This window comes from Leguminivora glycinivorella, chromosome Z (assembly GCF_023078275.1).
Source record: "Leguminivora glycinivorella isolate SPB_JAAS2020 chromosome Z, LegGlyc_1.1, whole genome shotgun sequence".
Taxonomy (NCBI): domain Eukaryota; kingdom Metazoa; phylum Arthropoda; class Insecta; order Lepidoptera; family Tortricidae; genus Leguminivora; species Leguminivora glycinivorella.
Genome location: NC_062998.1, coordinates 52,342,594 through 52,356,275, shown reverse-complemented (window position 1 = coordinate 52,356,275; position 13,682 = coordinate 52,342,594). Strand labels below are relative to the sequence as shown.

General features: G+C 37.1%; 1 protein-coding gene across 1 annotated transcript in view; it reads left to right on the top strand.

Annotated features, from left to right (window-relative positions):
- Positions 1-13,682, top strand: part of LOC125240517 (adenylate cyclase type 6-like) — a 406,177-nt gene that overhangs the window by 245,802 nt on the left and 146,693 nt on the right. The window contains exons 7-9 of the mRNA XM_048148409.1: positions 3-123; positions 10,138-10,294; positions 10,725-10,874. Coding sequence (XP_048004366.1) covers positions 3-123; positions 10,138-10,294; positions 10,725-10,874 — 428 coding nt within the window. The remainder of the gene's footprint in view (positions 1-2; positions 124-10,137; positions 10,295-10,724; positions 10,875-13,682) is intronic.

Sequence of the window (13,682 nt, the reverse complement as noted above, 5' to 3'; positions counted from 1 at the left end):
AGGCCTGCTGCTCTGCCTAAGCCGGCCGGCGATGAACGAGATCTACCTCCTGACCATCTCGTATGTCGTCCTTGCGACCTTCCTACTGATTGAGCTGGCAGCCGTCGGCACCTCTTGCGTCAGGTAAACACTGTATCCCTTTCTTTCCACAAGTTTCGCTGATGGCACTATAGCAATGAGAACAAGATCTACCTCCTGACCATCTCGTATGTCGTCCTTGCGACCTTCCTACTGATTGAGCTGACAGATGTCGGCACCTCTTGCGTCAGGTAAAGACAGATTCCCCGCTAAATATCATACTACCTTTGGAAAAAACTTATATGTTATAATTAGTAGAACGTCTTGCGTCAAGTAAATAGAGTATTCCTGATGATATCACTTGATACCTTCGCAATATCTTAGTAAAAAAAACTTCTTACTAACGATGACCGTGGTCGTTGGCTGTTGGTACCTCTTTAGCCAGGTACACAAGGTTTCCCTGGTAACAGTGATAACTTTTAATTTTGACCTTGTCAGACCCCCTCACCATCTTGAATTACATTCGGGAAGACTTTTACTTGCTAACAGAGACCTAGAACTGAACACATTCTTTCCCTGTCCATGGTATGATGAGTTGATGACCCTGATCGGTCAATTAAACCCAGTGAAAAACTCAAGTCTTACTATTTTCCTATTCACGTCAGGTAAACACTGTTTCCCTGTTAACACTTTAACTGAGGTTAAACTCATAATCGACTAACAGTAGCTAGAACTATTTTCTAGGTGCATTATCGTACACCCTCAAAATGTTTAAGTGGACACTAGCCAAACACTGTTAACGCTACTCCAATAAACTTTTTTTTTATACTACGTCGGTGGCAAACAAGTATACGGCCCGCCTGATGTAAAGCGGTCACCGTAACCTATGGAGGCCTGCAACTCAAACAGTGTCACATGCGCGTTGCCACCCCATTAGAAACGTGTACATTCCCTTTTGCTGTGTTAAGTACACAGCAAAAAGGAGTGTACAAGTTCTAAGGAGGGTTCGGGTTGCCGACGACTCAAAGGACAATAAACGGAACAAGTTAGTTCCGTAAGACCTCCCGTCATCAGCACACCGCACCCTCGTTGAGCTCTGGCAGCCTTACTCACCGACAGGAACACAACACTATGAGTAGGGTCTAGTGCTATTTGGCTGCAGTCTTCTGTAAGGCGGAGGTACTACCCCAGTTGGGCTTTGCTCTAGATTCGAGCGAGACGATATCCGCTGTGCTGTGCCCTACCACACAAAGCGGAATATCATTCGCTATGCCCTACCTCCTATTAATATAAACTTCTTCATTGCCACCCACCAACATTGAAAGGAATTAAGCGCCACACAAGCAGTATACTTATAGGACTATTTAGAATCTCCACAAACTAGAAGCTTCTAAGCTGAACGAAACGAAAAGTCTTAAGCGCCGTATACCTTCTACTATTATATGACTTTTAGCATCCCAAATCAAAAAGTCTTATGTGCTGGGTGAAACACTGAACGATAAAATAAACTTTGTGCCTCTCAAATATTATGGTAAATGGTGTTACAGTCACTATCAAATATATCGAAGCTGTCAAAGCTCTCAAAAATATCTAATCACGCCCGTATCACACCTCGGACAATGGCGATCAAATGTATGAAAGAAGCGCGTTCCTACGCGCACAGTCTAAGCTTGTGTAGGTACGCGTACTATGCTTGTATGAGTGAGATAAGACAGGTCGACTGGTCGCGTGGTACAGGCTGTAACTGTGAGGTCCGAGAGCGAGTGGGCGGCACGGCGATAAATGACGAATAACTAGCGTTGAAAAAAACAGTTTTTTTTTCTGGCTTGAAAAAAAAACATGAAAAAAAAACCGTGAAAAAAAAAATTTTTTTTCTGGAGTATGTTTTCTTTCTAAAGTACGAAATCTCAATATTTGCAAAGCAGTTAATACTTTTATACGGTTTTTTTAGACTTAATGTTAACTATTTTATAAACGAATTTAATCAAATAACTTTAATTTCTGGTCTTATAAAAGTAACCTTTACGAAATCTGTAGTTGATAGTTATCACTATTTACTGTTGGCAACACCACCGCCTCTCCACGCTGCACGCCGCATCGGGGATTCCCCAATAAACGTTTGTATACTGAATGTTAATCGAATTAAAATGGACGTTATTGTTATTGAAACACGTTACAACTCACGAAAAACCGTTATTGTCGAATTATTTGTTCATCTGAAAAAAAAACATATTTAGAAAAAAAACAATGGTGCTCGGTTTTTTTTTTATAATTATGAAAAAAAAAACATTTGGTTTTTTATTTATTTGCAACCCCTACGGGAGTAGAAAAAAGTAATAATAATCTGTGTTGAAAAAAACATTGCTCTATCTTCAAAAACCAGGGAGGAAATAGTCGAGAGAGTTTTATGGAGAATTGACCCATCCTGTATCGTCTTAACTGTATGTTCCGATATTTGTGAGTGCTTTGGCTGTTCTCATATATCTGACGGAGCCTGTATGAATATAAGTCATTTTAGAATGCACAGAAAACTTTACTTTGAAAGGGTAAATCAGATTCAAATGCGGCATTTTCAACTTCCCTAATGATATTAGGAAAAGTTGGCTGTTTTCAGTCTAACTTGGTTAGTGTTAATAAATTCGGTTTAACTTGTTTTTAGGATTTTGGGGAATCATTTTGTAGTACCGCGTATGTGATTTGTAAATTATTATTTAAGCTTTTGTAGAATAAGGGCCAGTTGCATCAACCACATTTGACAGACACATCATCTCGTCACGCAGCAGACCTCTATAGAACTTCCCACACAATATAATTTTAACGAACGGTTTAACGGTGACAGATGGTTTGATGCAACCAGTCCTAAATATTTTTAATAATTTCATGTTGAATTTCGATCGTGAATAAATACCGCTTCAGACAGTTTATCCATACTTCCAGAGATGCGATTTATTTGAAATAATACTATTTAAACATCGATCTAAACTACCTAGATGCACCATCACGGCTTAGAATGTGTCCACAGCAAATTGTGCTTGAAAATGTTCTAAGCACAATTGGACGGTCAGTAGCACTTCATCCGCCGTGTCGGCAACATGCCTAAGTGCTCCGTAAAAAAGTGCAAAAATAACACCTTATATACGTTAAAAAAGGATGACGTATCGTATTTCAGGTAAGTAATTGTTAATAATTTTATAATGTTATGCATTTGTGGCCAAAATGGCTTCCTAACTTACTAAAAACATTTATTTTCTAGAATAATTAAAGTAAATTCCTTGATTTGGTCTTACGCAGTTGGTCTCTTTCTCTCGCGCTATACTAGTAATGAGCGGACGGCGACAAAAGATAGTTGAAGTGGAACATAGTTAAAAATGGAATGATGGAGTCGCTAATTTATATTTTTTGTAAAAGAAGCCTATTTCATATTAATAATGTATGTATTTATTTATTATTATGGACCAATAAGTCTGAAATAAATGATTTCAATTCAATAACATTAATACATATCTTATAAATTACTTTAATTATAAAAAGAAACAACCCGGGAATAGCAAATTCGTTTTTAAGTAATAAAAAAGGTTTTTATTCCAGATTCCCAAAACAAGACGTTGAAATGGAAAAATGGCGCAAGATTATAGCTGAGGAGCGGAGAGAAGGTTTACCCACACAAAGCTTTGAAATAAATTACGTAGAATAATAAATTAATGTCATCATTCAATTCTTCTTTGTTTTAATAGCTACTTAATTCATATTCTCCAAGTGCTCCATCCCTCACACTCCACATACAATCCCTCAACTGTTTAATACTTTAAATATCGTAGATAGTATATATTGCTGAAAGAAGACTTTATTTTATTCTCAAAACTTAGAAACTTTGACGACCGGTCTGGCGCAGTCGGTAGTGACCCTGCCTGCTACACCGCGGTCCCGGGTTCGAATCCCGGTAAGGGCATTTGTTTGTGTGATGAGCACAGATATTTGTTCCCGAGTCATGGATGTTTTCTATGTATATAAGTATTTATATATTATATATATCGTTGTCTGAGTACCCACAACACAAGCCTTCTTGAGCTTACCGTGGGCCTCAGTCAATCTGTGTAAGAATGTCCTATAATATTTATTTATTTATTTATTTAGTAAATGTGCATTCAATTTTTTTTAATTTTTACTATGAGGACTTATACAGGATGTATTTTGATAGCGGGTCAGTAAGGCCGATATGAGATCCCGCAGTCCTATGAAAAATTTTCCAAAATCTGTAAATGCCATTTTTCATCAATTTGAAATTGATGGATGGTCCCCTTAGACTATTTTCATGTAGGACTACGGGATCTCATACCGGCCTTACTGACCCGCTATCAAAATACACCCTGTATAAGTCCTCATAGTAAAAATTAAAAAAAAATGCACTTTTACTAAGTTTAGAAAATAAAATGAAGTCTTCTCTCAGCAAAATATGCTGTAATATATAATATGATATAATATATCTACGATTTTTAAGGTACTTTCCCTCCATGTGACATCGCCGTGGGACACCCTGTATATACCTCAGTTGACTCTATTTAATAATACAAACATTGCAAAACGTGGAGGTATTGATCAGTTGCAATTGTCCCCCAGTCCAAATTGTCCCGCCGTACCTTATATATTTTTTTGTTTGAGATAATATCAATAAAAATATCATACAGTAAAAACTCATTTTTTTCGCTTAAAATACGCAACATCTCGAAAAATGTTATACCAAACGTTTTGTTCCTTAAGAAATTTTCTATCTAATAGGATTTTTTAAAACAGTTTTTCGCACAAATTTTTCGCACATTACAAAATATTTTAAATACATATTTACCAAAGAGACGTATTAAATTAGTATCTCCCACCCATAATAAAACATGGCTAACAAAAGGTATAAAACTCGCTTGCCGCCATAAAAGACAGCTAAAAAGCTTCGTCAATACCACAAATAGCATAATCATACACGACCACTATAAAAAATACGAGAAAATCCTCAAGAAATGCATACAAAAATCGAAGAAAATCAATCACATTAATCAAATTAAGAGATCAAATAATAAAGTAAAAACAATGTGGACACTAATTAATAACATAACCCGGAGAAATAAAAAAATTATCCGTAAAAATATAACTTTAAAAATAGGAGATAATATTTTAGAATCGCCCGCGCGAATAACAAACATGTTTAATGAGTATTTCGCATCGGTAGGCGAATCATCGGCTCCCGCGCCGAGCTCCCCGCCACCACCGCCCTGCGCACGCGCGCCCGCGGGAGAGATAACACCACGAGTCGGTCGACCTGTTATCTATCCTACTACGAATTCCATTTATATTACTCCAGTCAAAGAGGACGAAATACGGAAACTGATACGTCAATTAAAAAATAAAAAAAGCTATGGCTTTGACGAGCTTCCAGCTGCTTTAATTAAGAAATGTGATGTTGAACTAGCGACCCCACTAACTCTATTAATAAACCAGTCTTTTGACGAAGGTACTTTCCCAGAACTATTAAAAACATCTAAAATTAAACCAATTTTAAAACCAGGCGGTACTGCACATAGCCCAAACCAATATCGACCGATTGCCCTTCTACCATCCGTCTCAAAAATCTTTGAAAAATCTATGGCAAATCGTTTGTATAGCTTTCTCGAAAAATATAATATTTTAGACCCTAATCAACACGGATTTCGAAAACGCCATTCAACAACCCTAGCTGTTTACCATTATATAACACATATCCTGGAATACTTAAACATAAAACAATATAGCATAGGCCTTCTCTTAGATATGACCAAGGCATACGACAAAGTATCACACGAGATCCTATTGACTAAACTATACGGCGTAGGAGTACGCGGCATGGCCTACAAATGGTTCCAGTCATACTTACAAAATCGGAAACAATACGTCCAAATAGATTATTACGACCACCAGAACCGAGAGATGATCAGCGTAAACTCTGAACTGCGTCAAACAACTTGCTCCTTACCTCAAGGTAGTATCTTAGCTTGTACCCTATTTTTGGTGTATATCAACGATTTGCCAAAAATCATAGATGTAAATACAAAATGTGTTATGTTCGCAGACGACGTCTCTTTGCTGTTTAGTGCCACAGACAGTACCGAAGCAAATCAGAAACTCTTGAATCTTTTAAACACTGTTAAAAATTGGCTTGCCGAGCATAATTTAGATATAAACCTACAGAAAACAAAAATTATCCAATTTAAACCTACGCAGAAAAAATCCTTGGAACTAAAGCTTGAAATAAGTAAAAATATTATAGAAGAAGTAAATGATTTTAAGTTATTGGGAATAACAATAGACTCAGGGTTAAACTGGAAGGCTCACATCGAAAGTCTTAAAACAAGAATAGTCAAGTTTATCTACGCCCTTGGTATATTAAAAGCGAACACTGATCTTGAGTCGGCTTTATCCGTGTATTTTGCTTATATCTATTCTGCTCTCCGATATGGCGTACTTCTCTGGGGAGATAGCACAAACGCCGAAGAAATATTTATCCTACAAAAAAAGTGCATTCGAATCCTGGCGAACATACGCGTCCCTAACAGTTGCCAACCGCATTTTATACAGCAGGAACTGTTGACGCTAGCCTCAATATATATAATGGAGGCTGCACAATTTGTAAGGCAACATACAGAATTATACAGAACAGAAAGAAAATAATAACATACAGAAATAAAATAAAAAAATAAAAATAAAAATTATTTCCATTAAAAGAAGATACTTGTAAAACCAGAAGTCAATATAGGAATAAGCTGTTAATACCTAAATCCAACTTAGCTATGTATAAAAAAGGACCACACTATAAATGTATTCAAATCTTTAACAAACTCCCCAATACTATTAAATTCGAACCCACTGATAAATTGTTCAACTCTAAACTGAAATGCCTACTATTAGAAAAATGCTATTACACAGTCGAATCATTCCTTAAAGATAATACACTAGTTTAATGTGACATCGAATTGGTTTAGGACTTTTAACTCATAATCTTTTATATTTCTACAATCATACTATTATAAAATGACATTTATTAAATTAAATTAATATCTATATTAATAACTTGACCAATTAATTAATACAGCGATTTTCTAAAACAACATACTGTTAAAATTCCTAAATTAATCATTGATGTAATGTATAACCTAAATTAAGTTATATATTGTGTGCCCTTACAGGGTGTCATGAACTGGAATCAAATGTAAACTAACACCTTATTATGTACATGACAATGCAATATTAAATAAATGACTAAATGACTAAATGACAAATACCGCAAATTTCCTCATTCTCGCCTTTCATCTCATAGCGCGACTCCCATGATGCCTCTGTCCATCCTCGTTCCCAATGTAAAAATGGCGTTTAGATTGTTGCAGCGCGAACGAAATTAAACTTATGTTGGTTGCAATAAGACGTAGATTTGTTTAAAAATTTGCACACCTGCGATCTGCAGTAATAAAATTTTATGGCTTTCGCGATGATCACATTCATTAATGTCATAACCGCCAATTGCTTGCATTTGAAATTAAACTTTAATTACTAAGAAATAACGTTGTTTTTGTAAAAAAATGAAAGTAGTTTTTACTACATTGCGAAGTTTCCGTTTGTCAACTAGACGCACACATTTGCAACTAAGCGATCGGACACTTTTGAATGTCGAATTTGCAGGTGATAGTGTATCTAGGGAAGTTTAAATCGATGTATTTAAAATGCAAAATACCTATTTTGTATTTTGCATTTAAATGCCTTTTAGTAAAAACCAATTTGTATTTTATTTGAAATACTTTTTGAGATGTATTTTGCACTTTCAAAATGCAAAATACTTTATGATTAAATTAAGTTTAGCCAACATTACCAATCAAACAAAATGTGAACAAATGACGGTTGTATTGCCGAATTTGACGATAGACTGACTGACTAGAGTCAATTTGACACTGTCAATGTCAAACGAAAACGAATATTATCTATGGAAAGCGACGCCATCGCCACAGACGCCGACGATTTAACGGATTTATTGTTTGCAGGGGCCCGTTTCTCGAAAGGTACAAGCCTTGTATTACAAGAATGTTTCCATGACAACCCATACGATTTGACAGTTCGCGCACTTGTAATACAAGGCTTGTTTGTACCTTTCGAGGAACGGGCCCCTGGACTGGACTGCTGGTGCTGAGTGCTAATGACTGATTTTGATTTAATTACCTACCTACTTTTAAGTGTTGAGTTATTATTCCTATTGTAAATATCCGAAGCTATAGAATGAAAATAAATAAAGAGCATTTAGGTGATATAGGTATGAAATATAAGAACTAGATGCACATTCAACAAAATGGAGCCATGGCTCTCTTTTCGTTAGTCTAGTTTTATTACATTATTTAAGTGAGTAGGTATAATAGGTATAATAATACCTAGAAATAGTAGGCGATCAATACATTCTGTTATGTTATTAATAAATAAAATAACATAACATAATTTATTGATTGCCTACTGATAAATATGACCAAAATATCATTCATTACTTTCATTAGGCGACATGATATTAGACGTTTTTGTTCGGCATTGTGACTCTATTTGTCATGATTATTAATACCGAAAATAAATAAAAATATCTGAGATTTGGTCAAAAGGTATTTTATTTTCAAAAAGTATTTTGAAAATACCTATTTTGCATTTAGCATTTGAAATACAAAACTCAAAACTATTTGGTATTTTGCATTTGAAATAGTAAATCTGAAAAGTATTTTGCATTTTGTATTTAAATGCTTTTTTAAAACCATTTTGTACATCTCTGCATACTTCCATACTATATAATATATATATATATTATATATCCATACTAATATAATAAATGGGAAAGTGTGTGTGTGTCTGTTTGTTTTTCCATCTTTCACGGCAAAACGGAGCGACGAATTGTCGTTGATCTTACCTTACCCACATTAAGCGAACCAATCCACCACAATATAATGAAACATAGTTCTCGCCCCGTGTAAATGGGCCATAACGATCCGCTAATTCCGTGTAAACGCGGGCCCGAACTACCCAAAGTGTAGTTACGGGTAATCGCGGACAGGGGGAAGTTGTTGACCGTAAAGTTAACTTGCAAAGGTTTAAATGCTTGCTTGGTCTTCTAAAACGTAATGTCGTTTTAGAGTTCAATTTACCACATTTATTGTTTACTGTTCATCATCCTCCTTGCGTTATTCCGGCATTTGCCACGGCTCATGGGAGCCTGGGCTCCGCTTTGACAACTAATCCCAATATTTGGCGTAGGCACTAGTTTTTACGAAAGCGACTGCCATCTGACCTTCCAACCCGAAGGGTAAACTAGACCTTATTGGAATTAGTCCGGTTTCCTCACGATGTTTTCCTTCACCGACAATTGTTTACTGTTATCACACCAATATAAATAATGTACCAAATTAAGTAAGTAACAATGATCTGCATGTATATATGACTATACTATGTATTATAAATTGACGTATAAATATTTTTCGTTTATGAATAAATGATCTGAAAATCTGAAAAAACACCTCGGACACTGGCGATCAAATATATCGTCACTACTTTTAAAAAAACTTGTATCTTCGTCTGTCAATGAAAAGAAAATTGTAGTAAGTATGTATGGAATGCATATAGACTTACTGCGTTTTAACTTTGAGGAGCAGCGTGAGATACGAGATTTTTTAAAAGTAGTGACGATATGAAAGAGGCGCGTTCCTGTGCACACAGTCTATCCTACTTAGGGGCCATTTTTTTTTCAAAGTTGTCCACCCCGCTTTTTTTGTAACATGGGTATTTACGCGATTCATACTCAGAATCGCGAGGTCTTTCGATCGTGATAGGAGAAAATAAAATGTCCCAAGATTTCCACACATTTTTCAAACCTTCCATTTGGTTACCACCATACTAAATGTATGAAAAAATGGTAACGGAATGGGAAAAAAACCATCGGACACTTTTTTCTCCTAGTAGGATTGAAAGAGCTCGCGATTCTAAGTGGAAAGGAAACCACATAAAAATTTCGTACGAGCCGGGGTTCCAACCCGCGACCTCTATATTAACTTGATGTTTAATACAAAATATTCCCCACAGATCAATGAGCATCGGCGCCGGCGCTTGCGTGCTCTTCACCTACTTGACGTACGCGACGTTGCCAGTCCGCCTGCACGAGGCGAGCGTGGCCGGAATCCTGCTGGCCGTTGTCAACCTAGCTGGCAACCTGTACCTGGCCCGCAACAGCGACTTGCAGGTAAGCGACGTTGCGAGTCCGCCTGTATAACCGGCCTTCTGCTAGTGTACCGTCGCAACCTGTACCGTGACAGTGACTTGCATGTAAGCGACGTTGCCAGTCCGACTGCACGAGGCGATCGTGGCCGGAATCCTGCTGCGGCTGTCAACCTAGCTGGCAACCTGTACCTGGCCCGCAACAGCGACCTGCAGGTAAGCGACGTTGCCAGTCCGCTTTCAACAGCCGAGCGAAGTTAGACGGCCGGCAACCTAGAGAATAATTATTCTCGGTAGTGCTCCCAACTCCCAATAGCACAATATATGACCAAAGTAGTCATTACCACAAATTATATTATAACTAGTGGATATAAATCGTAGAACCCTCTCCGTTTTTATCGCTAAATAATTCAAATACTAAGTAATTTTATGTTGAATGTTGATTTGTCAAACAGATGTACTGCAACCTGGTCGTGTTGATGGCATGCAACGTCGCCGGCGTGATGACGCACCAGCCTCGAGAGCTGGCGCAACGTCGCGCTTTCTTGGAGACCAGAGACTGCGTGGAAGCGCGCCTGGTGACGCAGCGGGAGAACCAACAGCAGGTACTGTCTCTATAAAACATGAGAGCTAGCAACGTTGCTGGCAACATGAGAGCTGGCAACGGCGCGCTTTCTTGGAGACCAGGGACTGCGTGGAAGCGCGCCTGGTGACGCAGCGGGAGAACCAACAGCAGATACTGTCTGTATAGACCATGAGAGCTGGCAATGTTGCTGGTAACATGGGAGCTGTGCAACGGTACAATTTTAACACATATCAAGTTAAGATTATGGAGTATGGACCTACTTAATTGTCAAAAGGAAGGTTCAAAAGATTTATGCCTGTGTCGAGAGATGGCAGTCTTATACACTCTGACCCTATATTTGACTTTGACAGGACTTCTTTATATTTTCGATATTCTTTGGTTATAATGTGTAAGTAATTTGACTCGTATGTGTTAACGAACACCTAAATAATGTTTTAGCATGTTTTACGTCACTCGCTTGCTGTCGCGCGTTAAGTACCTACCCACTAGCAGTTGCCTCGAGGTAACAAGTGGCCGAGAGGCGCCACGCACCCGCCTGTGTAGTCGCGTGGCACGTGCCTATTATTCCTCTGAATTTTACGTAGTAACTTATTAGTAAGTAGTTAAATAAAGAGTAGGTAAGTAGCACCGATAGTAGAAAAAGTAAGAGCGAATCGACTAGCATGGTATGGACATGTAATATGAGGGATGAAAGGAATGTGACGAGAAAGATATTACGAATGAATGTGGAAGGTGGTGAAAGTAACGGGAGAGAAAAACCAAAGAAGAGGTGTATGGACTGTGTGAGAGATGATACGGAACTAAAACAAGTTAATGATGAGATGACGAGTGATAGAGATGTATGGAAGAGAAGAAAGAAATGCTGTGCCGGCCCCAAGTGACTGGGATAAGGGCAAGAGAATGACGAGTCGTATTTCGTCACTACTTTGAAAAAATCTAGCATCTCACGCTGCTCCTCAAAGTTAAAACGCAGTAAGTCTATATGCATTCCATACATACTTACTACAATTTTCTTTTCATTGACAGACAAAGATACAAGTTTTTTTCACAGTAGTGACGATTTGTCGTTTTGCGGGCAAGTGAAGGATATGGTACGTTAATTTAGTAACTTATTCATTGGATTTGTTAGACCTGTACCCCAAAAGCATAAAATTGTTGTAGTAATTCACCGAATCGCATTTCACCTTGAATGAAAAAGATATCACTAGATTTTTTTACTTGACGCACTTTTTCGTGTAGCTTTTGACATTAGTAGAATTAAATTGTAGTATTACATTTTTTGTATAGTATGTTACCGTAGACGCATTTCGCCGTGATCGACTTTTTCGCGTAGCTTTTGACATTAGTATAATTAAATTGTAGAATTAAATTTTTTGTGTAGTATGTTACCGTAGACGCATTTCGCCGCGATCGATGTTTGTTTGGGACTCTAATTAAATTGATACGTTAATTTACGTTTAATACTTTTTCTGTTGTGTTTTAGTTTAAGTAGTAACAAAGCAGATTTGTATTAGTTTAAGAAGATAATTAGGTTTCTTTTAAGGAGTAATAAAGCAGCTTTGTGTCTTAGATCATTTGTTTTGCTTTCTTTAACGCCAAGTATCCGAAATTAAGAATTACACCCAAGTCTACAGAATCATCAATCTACTCAATCTTCATACTGTTGCGTTGAATCACGTCGCCAATACAATACACGATCGAGGTGAAATGCGACTAAAGTAATTAACGATTGAGTCATAACGCGAAAGTTAAATGCACGGTCGAGGTGAAATGCGACTAAAACTAATAACGACTAAAATAATAAACGATTGAGTCACAACGCGATATTTAAATGCACGATCGAGGTGAAATGCGACTAAAACTTACAGCCACTTGAAAAAAAAGATTAAGACAAACTATTAAGACACAATGCGAAAATTAAATATGAGATCGAGGTGAAATGCGATTCGGTGAATTACTACAACAATTTTATGCTTTTGGCGTACAGGTCTAACAAATCATTCATTGATCTGTGGTTCTAGTCTATAATTATTTTTTGCGGCTTTTATTCTGTTAGATATTTCAAAAACTGTACAAGCGCATAAAGTTCGGCGGCTAGCCAGCGATTTAATTCAGGACCACTGCTTACAGTAAAATGCTATTGTGTCGCTGGCAGCCTCAAAACTCAGAACTTATGTACGTCAAAGCACACAAATGAAAGGCCCGACCCCACCTTCGGTACAAAGAAACAGAAATGGAGGTGAAAATAAATGCCGTCAAAACCAGAGGTAAAAACTCTGGTCTTTGTTATTTAGTAATTTTTGTATAACAAAGGTATTTTTTACTTTTATATCAGTTTTGACTTTTAGGAATATAAAATGTGAGTAAGCTTTATTTTTTATTATAATATACGGGATTTTGGCCTTTATTTACTGGGCATTTTCTCGGAAAAATCTTATGTTTTAACAGAATAACGTGCTTCTTCGATCGTACCATGACCATGAATAATATAGATTTCTAAGGCAGGTTCACACACTATAGAAATAAAGCTAGTTATGCAATATTAAAAAAAATACCATTACTATGTTAAAAAACAATAAAATTAATCAATTAATCTACACAAAACCTTACTTTACCTTACCTTACCTTACCTTACCTTAAAATTCTCTCAAGCAAGGTGTATTTCACAGATATATTGCTGAAGGCGAGCTCAAATAGCCATCTCAAGGGGACAGGTTATCCACCTGCCAAACATTGCAATAAGCTTCAATGAAGCAATATATTACCGAACTCAGGGTGGATATGTATACGGACTTTAATTAGGACATGTCTTTGTGTACACAGACCT